This window comes from Montipora capricornis, chromosome 6, assembly GCF_036669925.1.
Source record: "Montipora capricornis isolate CH-2021 chromosome 6, ASM3666992v2, whole genome shotgun sequence".
Taxonomy (NCBI): domain Eukaryota; kingdom Metazoa; phylum Cnidaria; class Anthozoa; order Scleractinia; family Acroporidae; genus Montipora; species Montipora capricornis.
In genome coordinates, this window is record NC_090888.1 from 53,173,362 (window position 1) to 53,194,128 (window position 20,767).

The following is a 20,767-nucleotide window of genomic DNA, read 5'->3' on the forward strand; positions in this document are numbered from 1 at the left end:
AGGACAAAATAAACATCAACTGAAGCAAGAATTGTTTGAAGAGTACAACCGACTGCTGACTGATGACATTTACGAAGAGAGCTCAAAGAAAATCAGCCAGCTGTTGTAAATGTAAGTGGAAAAATTCTCGAGAGGTGAATCATAATTGCTCTTCACTACTCGTATCAAGAAGTACCAGGTAGAAAGACCCGTAGAATCGTACCTTAACTAGCGGCTAAATACAGGAATCGGACCCCAGTTATTTACATGTACTTGTACTGATACTACAATGAGTCCGCCATATTGAAACACCACCGTCCTGTCGGGCGTCCTGTCGACTAATTTCGGAAACCTTCGTCGAGTGTCGAAATAACTTCGAAGACAGCGTGGCTACTAAGCCGTCACCTTTCAAAACACAATATATTATTATCCTCAGCCATAGCAAATTATATTGACCTCGTGTTTACAACGTGTATCTCATAACTGCTTTATTGAAGCCCATCGATTGACGGGAAAACGTTATGATGTCCAGTCTTGAACACTATTCTAAAGACTCTCCGCAGTTGAAGTGGTCTTAATGCCTTCTTTCCCGCATGAAGCTCTGGTTTTTCGCTGTGTACGGGTTGTTTTGACGTTGTTGACAGCAATTCATGTCGGCGAAATACGGGCAAAAAATTTGCTTTACGGCTCACGTCTTGGAACGTTTCCAAAGCCAGATTTTAGGACCAATTTCACGTTGAAATCAAATCAAGGTTCGCTTTCTTTCAAGGAAATCCCTCATGGGCTTAATGTGGATCCATTTTACGTTCGAGTTTACGTAAAACCCCTAGAGGGACCGAACCGCGATTTTTGTTTTGGTGCAGTAGGTTCAAGCCAGTCGTGGCCTTCTCGAAGTTCTTATGGTGGCGTTATTTTTGCTTACAACTCTACGGTTGTTCGTGTGTGGGCACCTACAGATCCAAATGGTCACATAGTATTTGTCGAAGATGGATGGGGTGGCGAAGTTTACGCCCAAGAAGCGGACGAGGCCGAAGTTGTTGTGGAGGTATGGAAGGACGGCCCGGCGCCAACGTTTCAAATCGAGAACGTTATCGACACCAGGATATCGAGCCCACTATATCAAAAGATTGATCACGAATTGAGACAATTACCCGAGAGGGTTGTGGTAAGACTTTCTCCTGATGAAACGAAAAATGAAAAAAGTCCAAACTCAGGATTTTGGTTTCCTGCGATTGCAGCTTCTCAGAATCCCAACCCGATAAGTAACTTTGGAGGGGTGATATTTGCGTATAATGAGAGGTATGTGCGCTTATGGCCCCCAAATGGATCGAACAGTAATACTGGTTGTATTTTCATTGGTCAAGAGTGGGGTGGTGGGACCAACACTCAGAGAACTACAAAATGTAGAGTAGAGATATTACTCTGGGTCAACCAGTTACCAGTACCAACGTACCAAACTGACTGGCAAGGCTTCTCGGGACAGAGAGGCCAAAGGTCATTCAAAGAAATCCAGCATGGTGATAACAGGTTGCCAGCACTTGTACTTGTTCAACTCAGAGCAATGAATGGAAGAAATATTGGTTATGTCTTTGAAGCACAAGGTGCTGCTCATTCGGACGACGATAGGGCAAATGAATACGGGGGTGTTGTGTTTGCATATGATGAAAACAGAGTGCGTATATGGGCCCCTAGCAAGAACGACAGATCCAAGAAGGGATATCCCCTTCTTGTAAAAAGTGGCTGGGGCAATGATTTTAACTTACAGGAAGGAAGGGACTATGTTCAAGTCAGAGTTCTTGTTTACTCCAGCAAGTGTAATATCTCCTCACAAGTTCTTTATGAGGGAAGCAACTGTGTCAGTACATTATATAACTCATACACAGTGATTAAATCTGGGTGGTCAGAGTGTTCCAGTATATGTGAGAATGGGACAATGAGCATGTCGTTGACAGGTGATTAAATGTGTTAATTTTACTGAAACAATTGCACTTGATCATTGATGTGATAAAGGAACAGTCATTAAAATTGAGTGAAAACAGAACTAGACCATTTTACAGTTGTAGCTAAGTCCGACCTGGCATAAGAATGGAAACAAGGCTGCCAGTGACCCTGCTTTGATACAAACCTTTGTGCTTTTCTATTGTTAATGTTAGACTAATTAGAATTACAACAAAACAATTTACATGATAAAAGCAGTGAGGTCTGTATCAATACAAAGTCACTGGCAACCTCACTGTGAGCCATTCATAGGCAAGGTCACTGAGCAAACAACTGTAAAATGGCCAGCAGTACTCATTTATATAGACCCAGGTTACAGGAACATTTTATGTTTTCAGATAAAATTATAAAGCATGTATATATACTGTCTTATATACGTACTGTACCTCCACAAATGAAGGAAAACTTGCAGTACGAAAGATCTGAAATTGTAGTATCAAATGAAACATCTTGAAAATTTCCAATTTTCTTAAGATGCTTAATGCAACTAATAATTCAGAGTAAAGAGCTTTCAAAGATCTTCAATTAGGTAATTATCTCTTACATAACTGATCTGGAAGTAATAATTTTTGTTAGTATTGTCAAAATGACTTTTCAATCCTCCACAATTTTTCAAAGGTTTGGAATCCTTTATTATTTTTGTGGTTTCTTATTGTCAAACATTGCTTTTTTTCTCAATTTTTTAAAACTTCATTTTAGAGTACCAATTGGTTTTCTTGCTTTTTTATTTTGAGATTTTGAAAAAAATTTGGAGAGATTTTTTAATTTCATTAATTTTTGTCTGTTAACTTTGTTGTCCCAGCATCATAGAGACTTCAAACATGTATGTACATTAGAAAGGATATGGCTCCAAGATCAGGCTCAAATTACATGTTCTGGTGCTCAAAACTAGCAACTACAGTACTTTAATTAATTATTTAATTAATTAATTAATTAATTAATTAGCTGTAATTTAACTATATACATGTAACTGCGCATGAAAGAAATATTGTTGTGATTCCACTTATAAATGTATATTTTTTGCTCTTTTTTGTGGCATAGGTTGTAATGTAGCTTCAAGAAAGACTGTTCTTTCATGTGATTTTACGGATGGCTCTAATCTTTGTGGCTGGACCAACAAGCCTACAGGTAGCGCGCTGTGGGTAACAACCAATTCATCTACTCCTGAGGAAAATACAGGACCATTGTGGGGCCATCCCAAGGGATCTTACTATGCATACACTAACACAACTTCTGCTAGACCAAATGAGGAAGGTACAGATTAGCGATAGGTCATTTTTATTAATCAGATAATGAGTACCCGATGATAACTGATTGGTTAATTTGCGGGCCATATTCTACAGTATGCCATCCACTTGACTTCATGGTGCACTTTCCTACTTGAATTAAGTTTTGCCAAGAGTACATGTAAGTAATCTCACTAAAGTCATTTTCTTGTGTTTTCCTTTAAGTTGATTGGCACCTCTTTTTCAGTTCAAATTATTTATTTTCCTATTTCTTCAAACCCAGACTACAATGCATGAATAATCAGACTAGAAAAAATACAGGTGACGTCATACTTTAAATCTAGAGCACAACTATCAAAGGTGTAAATAATAACAGTACTATAATTGTTTGTTCAGTGACCTGTCTTTGCTATAAATTGCAACGGTGATGCTGATGATAAAAATGTGAAAGAGGGTTGTATCAAAAGAAGGTGTTCAGGAAGAGATGCTGTATGAAAGAAAATAATGTAATTTTTGTCCATTCCCATGAAGTGCCAGGATCTATCTTATTTTTCGTCCATAACCTGGACTTCAAATATACATTTCTTTCATTTGTCAGTCGTTTCACAGGAATGAGTGAGCCCAACAAATTGACCTGCTTCCAACTGAGTGGCTTCATAGCTCAGCTTTTAGAGAATTTCATCAGCATCGTAGATGTCATGGGTTCCAATCCAGTTGAAGCCGCCTGAATCTTTCAGGTGTCTATAAGCGTTAAGCGACAATTTCTTGAACTGTCCAGATACACCTTTAAGTGCGGGGATCACTCAATCTATCTTTTGTCAAGAGACACTGAATTTCTCTTACTATGCATACAATAGTCAAGAGCAACTTTAGGTTCTGGGTTCTCTCCAAACTTTCAAGAGACAGTATAACTGCACGACTGTATGCTCATTTACATGTAAATGTACAAACCCAAACACATGTAATATTACAATACTGAAAGAGCCTTTTGCAAGCATGCAACAGGTTAGTTTTTTTTAATTCTCTCTTGCGCACTTACAGTGGATTTCACAAAACGTTTGACAGGCGATTTGCAAAGTTTGTTGTAAATTTCAAAAGTTCGCTTCAAACTTGGGAATTTCATTTTCTAACTGTCAATCAAATGGAAAACTTCGAAACGAAGTTGGGAGTTTTGTGCCGAACTTCATGGGAATGAACACTGAACACTGCTGTAAATTCTGGAATTGGTAGTTTTACAACAATCCACGTAAATATTCACATCATTCAGCATTCACTGACTGAGTGATATTTCTTCATTAATTTGTTGTCTTCGATATTCCCTCAACAATTTTGGCAATGGTTTGTTTGGGAAGTCTCAGTTCTTGTCCTATTTGAGATAAACTTTTCCATTCTACCCAGCTTTTCAATAATTTTCTGCTGAACAAAACTTGGAATTGCCTTTCCTTGCATGGTGAAGCCACTCATTTCAAAACAACAATCAAGAGCAATCATTATGGTGAAATTACTGCACCATCACTTTCTCACAAAGTTCAGCGTGAAATTCCCAAGTTCATTTCAAAGTTTGTCTTTTGATTGACAGTTAGGTAAAGAAATTCCCAAGTTCAAAGCGAATTTTGTCGAACTTCGCAAACCGCCTGTCAAACGTTTTGTGAAATTCACTGTAATAAGGTAGATTTGCTACCTGTATACAGTTAATAATAATTATTTTATTGTAACGGTATGTTTTAGAGCAGTTGAAAGTTACTGGTAAGTTTTGACATTATTTTATGTAGCAATCAATATAAGTTTAGTGTTTCGATATTATTTTAGGTAGCAAACAGTGTAAGTTGCATTACTTCAACAGATGATATTGTATTTTTTTAAAAACCGTCAATATTGATGTTATATTCCTCCATACTTACAATATCTCTATCAGTAATAATCAAATTTTGCTGTGTACATGTCCTAGAGTGATTTGTGGCAGCATAACCCTTTTTCATCCTTGGTATGTAATGTACTGTACAGCACAATGTTTATGGTCCTGAATTTTGCTTCCATGATCTCTGTGACCAGTTAACAAGGTTCATAGGCAGTTTCACAGTGTCTTTTTTCTCCTTTTAAATTAGTAATATTATGCAGTGCTACATCTATATCTTGTTATTTAATCATTGCAACAAAAGGCCTCAGAAGCGAAATAGTGATATTGAGTGTGCTGTGAACTCTCTTAGAGGGCCATTAGCAAGAGATGTTTATCATCGTGAGAAAAGTTGCACAAGGTGCAAGTCATTGTTGAGTCACTAAGAATGACATACATTATGTGCATACATGGTTTATTTGGTAATTAAAAGCAGGTTACAAAATCATTGGCAAGACAAAAGCCCTGATGTGGACCTGCACTGCCTAAATTAATTAATTAATTAAGACTAGACTATAAAAAAGAATAATGAAGTAATGAATAATACAAGTCATGTAAGCGAAATAAGTCAAACATGAATGTCAATAGCTACTTTAAAATGTCATTTAGAATCCAGATATTTCATAGAAACACTACAAGAGGCTTTTGCAAAACTAAGGGTTTTTAAGAAATGACCTCTTGGGCCATTTAAAACTATCTTTATTTTATTTTAATTTATGTAGAATTCATTTAAAAGTTGAGTAAACTTAGGTTCAAAACACACACATTAATAACACACATGTTAATAGCAGTAAATAAAACTGTTATTACGTGACTTTGTAGAAGCTCATTCATCCGTCTCTGCCACCTGTATATTGTCCTCCAAATTTGATGGTGCGAACATGTGCAACATGCCCTCTAAACACAACAATAATTTGTCAAGAGCTCTATTTCCTAAATATTATTAATTTTGTCTTTTTACTTGTTGGCAATCCAGTCACATTGACCAGTCCAAACATAGGAGGAGCTAAACATTGCACCTTGCGGTTCTTTTGGAATATGTTCGGTGTTGATGTAGGAGAACTTAAAGTGATGGTCAAGAAAAAAAATCCTTTGCATAGCCACCCTGGTGGATGGTCAGATTCAGGTACTGGATGTGTGGAGTGTGTGTTTGTCTTAGACTACTACAGGGTAGGAGTATTAATCTTGTAAGCATTCCAGCCTGTTAGAGCATTAATAACTCACAATCAGGAATAGACTGAGCCACTGCCAATGCATTAATTTTATGCTAAGAATTTGGTGATTTTTGTAAACTCGTTGTACTGAGTTTTTTCATCATCTGCTGTGTCTTGACAAAGTTTGCTCCACACGCAACCAGCAGGGTTAAAGTACTTATCACCGCAACACACTTTTCCAATTTACAGTATGTATTCCCTGAAATTGTCCCAAATACATTGTGTTGTTTTTAGAACCTGTTGATTGAGATTTCTCTATTCTGTTGGCTCAATACCGCATTGAGACAGTTCTTTGTAAATAGCAATGCAAATTAATTTGTGACATCTCCCAGTATCGAACATGTGCCCCTTCATTGCTCGGTAATTGATCAAAGTTATATTGACCACTCTTTCCATCTTTCAAAGCAAATGAAAAAGTAAACTTTCGATCAAAAGGTTCTAAAAACAACATGATGACTATTTTGGACGATTTCAGAGAATAATTAAAGTGGAAAAGTGTAATGAGGTGATTGGCACTTTAAGGAAAAAAGTATCTTGAAAGAGTAAAATATTGATATTATTTATGATTCCAGGAGAACGTCTCTAATTTCTTGATCCTCTCACTCTTCTTAACTGGCATTGATTCCTAGTTTGCCACCAGACAATTATTTTAGGCAAGTTCATTTGCAAAGCTAGTGAGTGTAAAGTCAGAGCAGGCCGAGTTTTTCTCCTGTCTGTTGGGACAAACTCTACAGTATAAAGTTGCAGCAAGACTTCCTCTCTTATTTCTGTTTCCAGGAATTTAGCCTAGGTGACTATAAATTTTATTGTACAAGGATAAATTAAACTTGAACCAGCATTCCGGTAATTGTAAAGAAGATCTCCCCAAAAAACCTGTCGGCCGACTGTCGGCCTCCACCCGTAGTCTAGGCATTGAGGTACTGGTAGGGCTTGAACCCTGGAACAACATGTACAGAGTGCAAATTCAGTCGCCATAACCAGTCAGTCATGCAGCTGCCTCATCGGTCTGAAAATGCTAACCTCTGCATCAATTTCATCATTTCAGGATGGAAAATGATAGAATCTCAAGGAGACATTTCTTGGCGAGCTGCTTTTGTAGACTTGAACTCTTCTAGCATATATCAGGTCCAGTTTGTTCACACATTGCCAGAAAGTAACTGCTTAAAGAATGGTGAACCTTGCACAACTTGCAAGTACCAACAATGTGATGAGGCTAATGTGGCGATCAGTGGTATCCGATTGGATTGCCAGACATTGCCCCAGCAAGTTCCCCTGGAGGTATGCAAAACAAGAGAAGTCCCTATCTCTGGATGTGAGATTTCTGCAGACATGCCTTACGATAAAGGTTGGTTTTCAAGGTCAACTCATTTACCGGTTTTGGTATGAAGTACTGTTACAGCATGTCAGGGTACAGTGTACAAATGTAGCTCTGTACATGTACCTTGACAGGAAGTTTTTCATTATTTTAATATTCAAGTGCCTATCACATTTTTTCTTTTCTTTAGCAAATTGAAGTCTATCCAGCATCATGCAACTTCTGTTCAAACTAGTTAGTAGAATTCATCAATTCTTCCACCTAAAGTGGTATTAAATTTGAATCCAGAATTTCTACACTATCAATTACATGTACCCGTATGGAAAGTGTCCTACAGTTGATGTGACAAAAGATTAAATGAATGTACATTGTCCAACACTACTTACAGCATGAATAAAAATTAATATGCAGCCCTTTGAATTTTTTGCTGGGATTTTCTAGGTCCTGCGTATAGTGTCCAGGAAATGGGCTCAGAGACGTATGTGAAAGCTGTGGGTTCACTACACGACTTAATCGCTATTTACAAGTTTAAGGTGGAGTTTACTGCTAGTTATGTTGTATGGAAGCGCACATTTGCCATATCGAACCAAACAAATGATATCTCATTCAGAGTTGATGAGGGAGATTGGTATAGGTGGCGTCCTCCACACAAGGTTTCCCATGCTTTGTGGACTGAATACTACCTTCAGGTACAGTTGAGTTTTTTGTTTGTACATGTAGACACAGTATTTGTCTGAATGAGAGTTCAGTTCTTTCAGAACATCACTACAACATGTAAAGTGTTTCCTTGACACCTTGAGACAAAAAACTGTTAGGAGCAGTAATAAACTTAAAGGAAATTATATGTACATGTCTCTATGCTAACATCAACGTCACTGTTCTAAATAGTTGTGTGGTTGACAATACATACATACATACATACATACATACATACATACATACATACATACATACATACATACATAAACTTTACTTAAGTGTCAAGGTATTTACATGTAGCTAAAAGCTAATTGTGGACACTATAAATAAATAAAATGAATATAATATAAGATTAAATAAAGTATATGTAAAAATGCTAAAAATATATTCTTAAAATATCATTAATATAAAAAAATAACATCAATATATAAAATTATTACAGACAGTAGGACAAGCAGGGAACAAACAAAGACAAGACAAATAGATAGACAAAACAGACAATCAGGTAGACAGACAAACAAAGAGACAATATAGGACAAACATATAAGCAGCAGTAAAATATACATGTAGATACATAATTCAGAAAGTTAAAAAGTCTAGAAATTTAAATTAGACAAATTAAATAGTGGATAGGGGAGCAGTACACCCCCAATACACCAGTCAGCCACACAGCAAAAGCCACTATGCCTACCCACCACTCTAAGATGAGCATGCACACCAGCCACATATGCCGTCCAGCAAACCAAGCACATTGAGAGCACGCACCCCTCTTCTGAATGCCTGAAGACTGGTCCTTACTGCGTAGTTCTTGCTTATCTTGCCCCATATTGCCCCATATGTGTGGGCCTAAATATCTGATACTGTGACAATTAGACTTTTAAAATGAACACTTCATGACATTATTGAGTGTGCTTTTCATATCTTGGAATCCTGCACATAATTTAATTTTTACTGTTTTTACTCTAGTTGCTCACATTGAAAAGAACGAACCACGTACAAAGTGAAGACATGCAGGCAGCATTAAATTACGTGTACAGTGTTGCATGAGTGAAAAATGTATTAACCTAGAATTACAGTGAACAGTCATGTACAATACTAGTGTAACTGGTGTTTTACATTTTTGGTTCAATTTACTTCCTTTTGACGAAAGTTTTTCTATGAAAGCCATACATGTATGCCAACTGGTTTATTTGAACTGCGGGGAGAATCAAGTTACAAGATCTGATCATCGCAGTTATTAATGAATGTTACTGTTTAAGTGACGTTGATTGACAAATGCGATGATCAGCATTCTTAACTTACCCATTGAATCCTAAACCCTCACTGATAAGTAAAATAATTGTCTGGAATTAGACAGGGTAAAGTCTATCAAGGATTTAATGGCTTAACAAGACATTCATTTTTATTTGGACAGTTTATTAGTTTTTGATGACAACTTTATCATTTTTCCATTGTTTCAGAAATTTGAGTTGAGGCCAGGAATACACACAATTTCTCTACGCCAAGAAGAGTATGGTTTCCGTATCTCCAAGCTTGCAGTTGTTCCAACAGAGATATCCTTGTGGACAGACTTAGGGATGCAGAGTCGTCTTATTCCAGATGGCTATTTATCTGCCAACCCTCATTCAAATCCACAGCCAAAATTTGGGCGACTTTATGCAAATGGTAGGACAAAAAGGTTTTTTTTTTTTGTTTCCTCTTGTTTCCTTTTTTAAAATTAATGTCTTTTCTAGTAATGAATACGAACGACATTGTAAAGGATGATGTATAGACATTGTTAATTTAGTAAAAATCAGTTTATTCATGCACTCTACAGTACATGTGGAAAAAATCTTGTCACTTGTTTCACAGACACCCCAATCTCAATGCAGGCAAGAGGTCTGACAGGTGGCATACTGTATATTCTGTCCGCAACCTTGTTCATTTTTTTTGTTTTGATCAAGGATTTATAACTTATTTAGTAAGACATTTCCCACTGTCACACAACACAATAGGTACATACACATACATACATATACTTAAATTTATTTGTGGTCGCAGGGAAACGTTAAGGCAGCCAGAGGCTGATGTGGACCTGACACTTTAAAGCTTAAGACATATACAAATTAGCATTCGAGTATTTCCATAATATTAAAATTCAAATACTGGTATCTACATATGGAATGAAAGAGTTGCATAGGATAAAATGGTGTACCAACAATAAAGACGTTTGCAAAACAATCTAAAAGCAATAGCCCTATAAATGAATTAAATTAAAAGCTATTAATGATAAGTGACGTCGGTCTTCTTATTGATGATTAAACAAGACTTTTTGTCAATAAAAGAGTCCTTTCACGGCAATAAATGAGCCCTACAAATCGACCTGCTCGCGTGCAATTGTGTGGCCTCATCGCTCAGTTGGAAAAAATTGTATTGTCGTCAATATCAGTTGCAAATTCAGACAGTTTTATCAATGTAGAAAGTAAATATACCTCATGTTGAAAACCAAGTACATCGCATGGCTTAGATGTATACACGAAGTATACGTTACTCTTGATGTTAAGTTACATTTTGGTATTTGGGACAATCAATGTATATAAAAATTATACGCTACAGTCTTAAAGCAGCTGTAATGCATACATGAAGTATACATCACAGAGTTAATGAGGGTCTGTAGTAACACAGTATACATCATAGCCCTGATGCAATGGTGATATGTACAAATAGTATACATCAGTCTTAAATGGCAAGATGAAATTTTGCTTGATGTATATTTGATGTATACTAAATATGTACACCACAACAGTGAGGTACAAACGGTGTATACTCTTTGTATACAAAAAGTATACTAACCATGCTTCAATTTTGATAAGGGACAGTCTGTGCTGGCATCGCAGAGGTCATGGGTTTCAATCCCGTTGAAGCTGCCTGGATTTTTAAGATGGTTTTGAGTGTTTTGCTCGAATTGTCCAGTTACATTTCGTTGAAGACTCTTTGTGGAAGTCAAGTTTTCCTAGTAGTTTTGTGTCTCGCTTAAATCTTTCTTCGAGGGGTTGTAGTTTCGGTATAGTTTGGTATAATGTGAGCAGTGTATTCCACAAATTGGAGCCCCTATTTCTGATAGAGTCCTTCCTATAGAGAGGTTAAACCTAGGTACAATGAAGTTAGAGGATTTTCTTACACTATGGCATATTATATTGTTTTTGGAGAATAAGTCACATATTGGTTTTGGGGCTAGGTTGTAATAAACTGAGTACATCAGTGCTGCCAGTTTCTGTTTGTAAAAGTTAGTAATTAAAAGGGTTGCCAGTATGCCTTTTGCAGAATTTCCATACTAGTCAGGTTATCTGGCAAGCTATGAATGATTCTAGCTGCCCTTGTTTGGATCCATGCAAGGTCTTTTAGTAGGGCAGGAGAGCATGTACCCCAAACAGTCATGCACAAGGTGGCGCTAAGGACTATACTACTAAAGTACTATAGATAGCCTCAAGGACTTTCTTAGGCTGTAAGTCTCCTGTCACATTATGGAATGAGTTTGGGGCTATAACCAGGACAACTTAGATTCAGATATAATACCTACAGAAAGCAGCAGCTGGGGTCATTGTCGGTTAGGATGATATTTCTCAGCCAAATTGTCTGGAGAGGACCAGATAGGTTACCAGCCCCACTTTGGTAATTGTCATGACTTCCAAATTCCCACAGTGAGCAGTGAGTTTGTTATTTTGTACACCACTTATTGACATCTGGTAATATGCGATTAAGTGCAGAGCAGACAGCATCGACATAAGGGCCGATGTAGAACAGCGTGGTGTCGTCTTCATGTAGAGCCAACTCGCCCTTGCTAGTTGCGTCAGGGAGATCATTCGTGTAGAAAGAGAAGAATCATTAATCTGGGCCCAGTAAGGAACCCTGTGGAATTCCACGCTTGACCCGGACTCGTGGTACGACGAGTTTGAAGTGAAAAGTCGTAGTGGGAAAACGAGTTGGACCGCCGGCCGTAAATTGGATTTAATTTACTTTGCTGGCTTTAAATGCGCTTTAGAAGGTTGATACATAAAAATAAGAATTGTTTTTACTTCCTACCGAATCAAGAATTTTTTCACTTTCAAAGATCCTGTTCCAGACACTTTAAAATCAATTGTTGTACAAAATGTAGATCAATTTACTTGCACGGGATGCAGTTCCCATTACATTGGCAAAACGTCACGCCATTTCTCAAGCAGGATAAAGGAACATCTTTGGGCTGATAAAAGGTCTCACGTCTCCATAAGCATCTGAACAACTCAGCGAATTGCAAAGCCAAATGTACAGTTGATGTTTCAAAATTGTCGATTCAGCTAAAGGTACAAAACACAGGTCACAGGGCACAGGTCACAGGTCATTATTTAACCTATACAGAAAGTATCCTAAACATTCATAAAAGGTAACCTTAGGCCTATTTAGGCCTAATTAGGCCTAAAGAAAAGTTTTTAGGCCTAAGGTTAGCTTTTATGAATGTTTAGGATAATTTCCGTATAGGTAAAACAATGACCTGTGACCTGTGACCTGCGTTTTGTACCTGCCGTTCAGCTAAACGTCTAGGCATTTTCTTAAACTTAAAGAAGCGTTCTACATCAACCGGCCAAAATCAGAACTTAACTCGCAGTTACAACACAACATTAACTTACTTTTTCTGTGATATTACATTTTGAATTGTAGCATAATTGTCACGTAATTAAATCATGATGTATCGATAAGGTCTCTAAACAACACAACCTCACATTAACCTGACGATGGCGTGAGTCATGCCGAAACATGTCTTTTAAAAGTTGTCTCGTGAGTCTTAAATTTATTTTAATACTATTACTACAATCATAGACAAAAGTAGTTGAGACGGTTGTGTAAATAAAGCACACCAAAGCTGTATTTCAACCCCGCTTCTGTTAAAGAAATAGTTTCACCTTCTCTTATAATTATAGCCCCCCTCGCCCCTATTCAATGTTGGAAGGTAACACAACAATTTCCCACCAAAACCATTCAGTTTTGTACAACATTGAATGAGGGGGGAGGAGAGAGAAGCAATGAAGACGTCAAAAGTGCTAACCTTCGCAACGGTTTTAATTGTCTATGATTGTAGCTATCACGAAGCCATGGAGATGTGATAATATTATTTATGTTTTAAATTATTTCAGATGCTTGGTGTTCATCAGACCACAACCAAAAATATGTCTTCTTTCAAGTTCGTCTACCTCAGCTGGCCCTGGTCTCAAGGGTATCGGTACAAGGAGGGAAAGACATCCTGCAGAAGAGGAATGATTACTGGATTACATCGTAATTATTGTCATTTGTTATCACAACAGTACTGTACTGTGGAAGTCATCTAAATGTGAATAAGACGTCGTAATACCTGGAGTTTAACTGTACAGCAAGAGATTAACTAACAGCACCACTTTCTTACAACAGTAGAGTCAACTTAGAATATAGCTGTTCAGTGTTAAATTAATTTTATCACTGAAAGTCAGCACAGCATTGAACAGATTTGGGGGTGTTCATCCCAACTTAAAGTGACTTTTCCATTTCTGTTGCAGTGGCTGGTGAAAATATGTTCAGAGAATCTTGAAATCAATACTTGTTGTTGTTGTCTTCCTTGCAGCTTCAGACTGAAAATTTCTCTTGATGGTGTGAACTACACTTGGTACAGAGATTCAGGTGGACGCCGTTTATTCCAAGGCAATAAAAGTACGAAATGCAAAGTATTTTACGTTTCTTTGGATGATACTGGGGAGTTTAAGAAACCACGACCGTCGACGGCAACAGCGACGAAAACGTCACTTCAGACTATTAGTTTGAGCTGTGTTTCACGATATTTCCATGTTGTTTATGTTGTACAATATGGGCAAAGTACGCTATAACTAGATTGGTACGTACGGATTTGAAGTGAAGAGAGGGAAGGAAAGGTTCACTGTTGTTTGTCCACGTCGCCATCAAGACCTGAAAATTGGTCATTTTACGTTGTTGTTTTGACGAGTACGGAAGAGAAATGTACAAACATGTGTGCCGCACGTGCAGCACGATCATTTTGTCCTTTTTTAACCGATAATATTGCTACTTTTTGGCGTTATTGTTGCCGTAGCCTTCGTCGTTTCTTAAACCCCCTATTCTCTCTCGTTAGGGGACAGTAATTCAACGCCAAAAATGGGGTTATTTCAGAGCGTAACCAAAATCATTACACAAAGAAAAAACAAGCGTTGTCTATAACTTTGTCACAAGATGATTGGTTTATTTCCCAAAATGAGTGTTCCTGATTGGCTATTACATTGCGTGACAAATTGACGCGAACATGACGCGTACAAAGTTGTCTAGACTCTTATCGACAACGGCAAATTAGCCAATCAGATTGCGAGATTACAAGCAATTGTGGTAAAAATGTAGTTCTCCCCTTTTGTTCATTGTTGATACTGTATAATTATCTACAGATTTATTCTTTTAACACTTTGCAAAAGGATCATTGTTGCTTACAGGCTTTCTACAGAAAAGCAACTTTGGGCGGCATGAGTAATAAATGTATATTGTATGTACATGTAATTTCAGTTACATTAATTATTCGTCTTATTTATTCCTTTGTTTCTCTCTAATCTTTAACCCCCCACCCCACCCCCTCCCTTAGTTTTTGTCTTATATGTACATCATATTTTTGAAATTATTCAATTCTTTAAGACTATTGATGATATCATGTACTGTTTAAAAAACGAGCAGCAGTGTTTTATCGGAGCTACGCCTCGTGTTTTTAAACCGGATAAAACATGTGCTGCGAAATTTTTAAACGGCTTCAAAACATTCCACAAACGGATGTCCCTCGGGAATCCGAACAAAGGTTAACAATGTGCGGGAAACATTAGAAGAATTCAAATGAGGTGTGTTTGTTGGTTGTTTGTTATTCACTTGTTTGAGCAGTGTAGACTTGAATACTCAAAACAACTTTTATTCCATAGAGATGCGAACCAAATATTCATTTCGTTTACAAAGATCTAGTTTGACTAGCAAAAAAAACAAAACGAACGTAAATAAAACGATGCGAAATGAAAATACCACAGCGACAACATACTTACAAGAACAAGATTTGCAGGTTCGAAAGGAAAACGTGAAAGGAATTGGCCATGTAAAAACAAAACATCTAAACTGGAACTTTGACCTGTCGAGTTAAGAGCGAGCACATTGTCCATACCATAATATTACAACAGCATAGAAATGACGTAGATTCTCTACCAGTACCGCGCGGACAGAATACGGGAAAACGAAACGAGAACGCGTAGAACGTTTTGTAACCTACATTCCGTCCCCTAAAATCGGTCGCAATAACAAAGATTTTATAGGAAGCTTGACACAAACCAAACGTTCTTCGAAAGAATACAAAGTTCGGATCATAGTTCAGTTCAGTAATGCTTCATGTCCTGCGACATATCCACTGACTCCAGAAGAACAATCTCATCGACAGGGCGATCATACAGCGAGGTTCTGGTCTTCACAGTTACACTTCTCACGTGCTCATCCATGCTGTTCTTGCGCACACTGGTGATCCGACCAAGAGGCCAAGAAGATCTTGGTACCCTATCGTCGACCACAAGTACTATGTCGTCAACGGCAAAGTTCCTTGATGAATAAGCCCATTTCTGCCTCTCTTGCAACTGCGGCAAGTACTCTCTAATCCATCTCCGCCAAAATACGTCGGCCAAATATTGGACTTGGCGCCATCTTCTTCGGGAGTAGCCATCCTCTTTCCTGAACACGCCTGGAGGAAGTTTTGGTCCTGACCGTAGCAACAGTAAATGACTCGGCGTAAGAGCTTCAGAATCCGACGGGTCATCAGACGACTTCGTTATGTGACGCCAATTACAGTGTAACAACAGACTCTACTTCACACATGAGGGTAGCCAATCCTTCATCATCCAGTGGCTGTTCCTTCATAAGTGCAACGAGAATCTTTCTGACCGTTCTAATGCATCGCTCCCACACGCCACCGAAATGGGACCCCGACGGTCACTTGATATTCCTTTGCAAGAGGAACTCGTGGATCTGACTCTCATTCCACTCAGAAATAGCTTCTCGGAGCTCCTTGTTTCCGCCAACGAAATTTGAACCGTTGTCGGACCTCATTACTTCGGGGATACCTCGTCTTGCAAAATAACGGCGCATGGAGTTAACAAACGAATCAGTATCCATACTCTGGGCGACTTCCAAATGTATGGCTCTAGTTGCCAGACACGTGAACAAGACTCCATAACGTTTAACTTGACTTCTGGCCCTCTCGACCCAAAACGGACCAAAACAATCGACGCCCACAAAACTGAACAGGGGTTTGCTCGGTGTGACTCTGTCAGCAGGAAGGTCGGCCATCTTCTAAGCTCCAAACGGGGCCTGTCTTCGCCTACACCTAAAACAATGATTGACTACTCTTCTCACTGCGACTCTTCCTTTGATAATCCAGTAACTCTTTCTGATCAAAGAGAGCACATATGGAAAGCAGATGGTAACGCCTGACGATCAGATCTACAACATGATGTTTCTTTGGCAGTATTACAGGGTGTCTTCGCTCTTGTTCAATTGGTGCGTGCCTCAATCTTCCTCCAACACACAACAGGCATCGCGCAACTCTGGATCCAACTTGGCGATTGAGCTTCAGTTCTTGACAGAACGTGTGCAGCTGGCTCGGACTGATTTCTTCTGATTCTTTATCCAGCAGACAAACCAACTCTTCACTAAAGCTTTGCTTTTGTACATACTTCAAGAGCTCTATCTCAGCAGAGTGCATTTCTTCTACACTGATGGGACTGGGTCTCCCAGAGATGGGTGTTTTAGCTCCGCCTTCCTTTCGTCGGCGACACTCACGCAGAAGATTAGATCGGTAACGTAATGTCCACGCCATCAACTTCTTAAGCCTATACCATGAGGAGCAGGACTGAATAATTCGGTTTAAGAAGTCAGCTTCAACTGTAGATGCTACTGAGAAAGCTTTACTTTCCTTCTTTACCTCGGGATCATCTTCCTTTATTTCCACAGGAATGTCGGGTTGCCCAGGCCAGCTGTCCTCTGCTTCCTAGAGAAAGGAAGGGCCATTGGTCCAGTGGTTTTTGTAGATAAGCTCTTCAGCGGAAAGTCCCCTAGACGCATCGTCAGCAGGGTTAGAACCTGTGTCAACATAGTACCACTGGTCTGGGCGCGATCCTTCATGGATTGTTGTAATTCTGTTCGCAACGAACGTTTGGAATCTCTTGTCCTTGTTTACAATATAGCTCAACACACATGTGCTGTCTGTCCAGAAGAACTCTTCATCCACTGCAACATCCAACTCAAGCTGCATCATCCTGCTCAATCTAGTGGCAACCACAGCGGCCGACAGCTCCAGACGAGAAATAGTAACTGACTTCTGGGGTGTTTGCCTTGACTTCCCTATCAAAAAGGCACAATGGACATCTTTAGCTTCATTGACGACTCGAAGGTATGAAACAGCATCATATCCTTCCCCTGATGCATCTGAGAAATTGTGAAGTTGGCTCGACACTATGCGGTCAAAGTTCTTGGGTTTTAAACAACGTTCAACGGCGAACTGTTCAATTTTGGGAAGTTCCTTCAACCAATCTTGCCAACGCACTAAATCTTCATGTGGAATTCTGTCATCCCAGTCCAATCCTTTCCGGCACAGATCACGCAGAATTGCTTTCGCAGGCAGAATCAAAGGGGCAATGAACCCTAGATAGTCATAAATTGAGCTTACGACAGAGAGAATACCCCTCCTAGTTAGGGGTCGGTCCTTCACAACAATCTTGAAACGGAATCGATCTGACTGGACATCCCACTGAATGCCGAGGGCACGCTCAATGGGCAAGTTCTCACGATCAGGCTCTTTGACGGATCCGGCTCTCTCAGACACGGGGACTGACTGGATGACATCATAGGCATTCGAAATCCATTTCGTTAAGCGGAAACTTCCTTCATTGGCTAGCAACTGACGTAGCTGATTGACCAGCCGACTTGCTTGTTGGTCATCTTCTACAGACTTCAAGCAATCGTCAACATAGAAATTTCGTTTCACTGTTTGAATGGTTTCTCGTCGAAATATTCTGCATTCTCCTCAGCTATGGGATGACACACCTCCGAAAAGGTGAACTAGTATCTGAAGTTCTTCTGGTTCTTTATCCATGTCACCACCCGGCCACCACAGGAAGCGGAGATACTTGCTGTCCTCGGTTGGTACTCGTACTTGATAAAACATCTTCGCGTTGTCAGCCATGATGGCTATCGACTGCTCCCTAAATCTTGTCAGAGCTCCGGTGAGTGAGTTGGTTAAATCAGGCCTTGCAATATCTGTTGATCGAGCGAGACATTCTGAAACTTTGCGGCACAGTCAAAGACCACCCTGACTTTATCGGGTTTTTGTGGATGAGTGACCGGATGATGAGGTATATACCATGCGGACGAACCCTCGCACTGATTTTCAGGAACCCTCCGTGCATGACCTTGGTCAAACAAGTCATCCATAAATATAGAATACTTCTGGTGTAGCTCCGGATCCTTCACCAGCCTCTTCTTCAGCAACCCAAGGCGACATTCAGCGACTATCCTGTTGTTAAGTAGATCAGGAGGGAAGACCTTCCAAGGAAGTGCAATTTCATAGCGACCATCGCTAAGCTCAGCAGATTCCTCCGTTATGGCAAGGGCTCTCTTATCATCTTGCGACATTCCTTTCTCGATGCTGAACTGCGAATCGTTAAATTCCATTTCACAGAAACATGAGAACTGCTGGTCCAAGACAGCTTGAGACTGAATACGGTTTGTAGTACGGCTTGACTTACTTGGCCTACCAAGTGGGCCATTGATGGTCCATCCTAGCAGTGTTCGCACAGCATATGGGCCACCATCTTCACTTCTCCACATTTCTTGAGGCTCAAGAGCTTTGGGCATATCACTGCCTATGAGCAATTCGATGTCGGCATCAATACAAGGTAAGTTGATATCTTTCAGGTAGAACCACCTTTCCGCATCACTTTGAACTGCGATGTCCTCAACTGTGACTGGGAGCTTGACTCGTGAGAAAACATCAGACAGTTCAAGAACGTTACGTCCTTGCAGATCAGAAACTTCCAAATTGACCACCAGACTGTCACTCTTAACATTATCTCTATCCATGGTAGTTAAAGACAGCGTCGCTTTTCTACCTGTTGCACCCAGACATTCTATCAACTTGTCAACATTCTATCAACTTGTGCAAAATGTAGTGTTCGACCCTGGATCTAAAAATGCATAAGTTTGAACTATTTTCTTCCTTCCCTTAGCTCTGACATTAACTGGAACTACGGCAAGTCCTGTAGCTGATGCTCCGGCCCCAGTCGCACTACAAATTCCTTCCCACGCATCCACTTCGGTGAAACAACTTCGTGCTTGATCATTTTGCTTCTCATTCTCCGTGTTGCTTGACTGGGTCTCAGATGGTGATGCAGGTTCTGTTTTGACTGGTTTGTCGTTCTTCGGATGTAAGAATGTAGAATGTTTTTGATGACCTATCTTACGTCCGGCAATCTGGCAGTAGCTCTGTTTGGGACAAGACATTGCCATGTGTCCTGCCATAAGACAAGTATCACACATACCTCTACGACGCACAAAACTAACTCGCTCGTCAACCGACTTTCCTCTAAACACCTGGCAGCGAGACAGCCAATGACTCTCTTTACACAACGGGCACTTGACATTTGACTTGCTTGGCACATGTTCGGTGTCGTCCTTAGGGGGGTCAGTGGAACTTTCCGAGGTAGTTCCTTGTGATGAAATGGTATATGAAATGAATCATATATGAACTGCGGAATATGAAAATCAAGTGAAGCTATGATCTTCGCAGTTATGAACGCAATTTTTACAATTGCGTAGAGAAGCCTGAAAAATCAGGACTTCAACGGGGTTTGAACCCGTGACCAGTTGGTTAGGGCGTCGCACCGGAATCGCGAGGTCACGGGTTCAAACCCCGTTGAAGTCCTGAATTTTTCAGGCTTCTCTACGCAATTATAAAAATTGCGTTCATAACTGCGAAGATCATATCTTCACTTGTAGTTCCTTGTGTCGTGAAAGCAGACCCTTTGAGCTACTTTGGTGATGTTCTGTGTCTTCTTTTGGAACCAGTGCCTGCAGCATTGTTCTTGTCTTCATTCGAATATATGTTCCCGAACACTGCGTGGTTGGCGATTCTAGCCTTTGCTTCGACAAATTCTGCAATATCTCCGATAGTGTCTTCTCTTTTCAGATCCTCGGTGATGTACTTACTTACTTACTTATCCTCTTCTTCCCTGGTGGGAAATAAGGCCGCGACTCGGCAACGCCACTTCTGGCGGTCCTTAGCAAGTTTAATCGCTTCGCCCCAGGTCAAGCCCATCTCTTTAAGTTCCGTCTCGGCTGTCCTACGCCACGTTGTTTTGGGCCGTCCGGGCTTACGCTTACC

General features: G+C 39.6%; 1 protein-coding gene across 1 annotated transcript in view; it reads left to right on the forward strand.

Moving 5' to 3' along the window:
• Window positions 1-411: 411 nt before the first annotated feature.
• LOC138052477 (uncharacterized) overlaps window positions 412-20,767 on the forward strand; it is a 43,298-nt gene continuing 22,942 nt past the window's right edge. Inside the window, exons 1-8 of the mRNA XM_068898986.1 lie at window positions 412-1,931; window positions 3,019-3,231; window positions 6,074-6,223; window positions 7,357-7,656; window positions 8,068-8,315; window positions 9,786-9,990; window positions 13,476-13,614; window positions 13,937-14,022. Coding sequence (XP_068755087.1) covers window positions 557-1,931; window positions 3,019-3,231; window positions 6,074-6,223; window positions 7,357-7,656; window positions 8,068-8,315; window positions 9,786-9,990; window positions 13,476-13,614; window positions 13,937-14,022 — 2,716 coding nt within the window. The 5' untranslated portion in view covers window positions 412-556. The remainder of the gene's footprint in view (window positions 1,932-3,018; window positions 3,232-6,073; window positions 6,224-7,356; window positions 7,657-8,067; window positions 8,316-9,785; window positions 9,991-13,475; window positions 13,615-13,936; window positions 14,023-20,767) is intronic.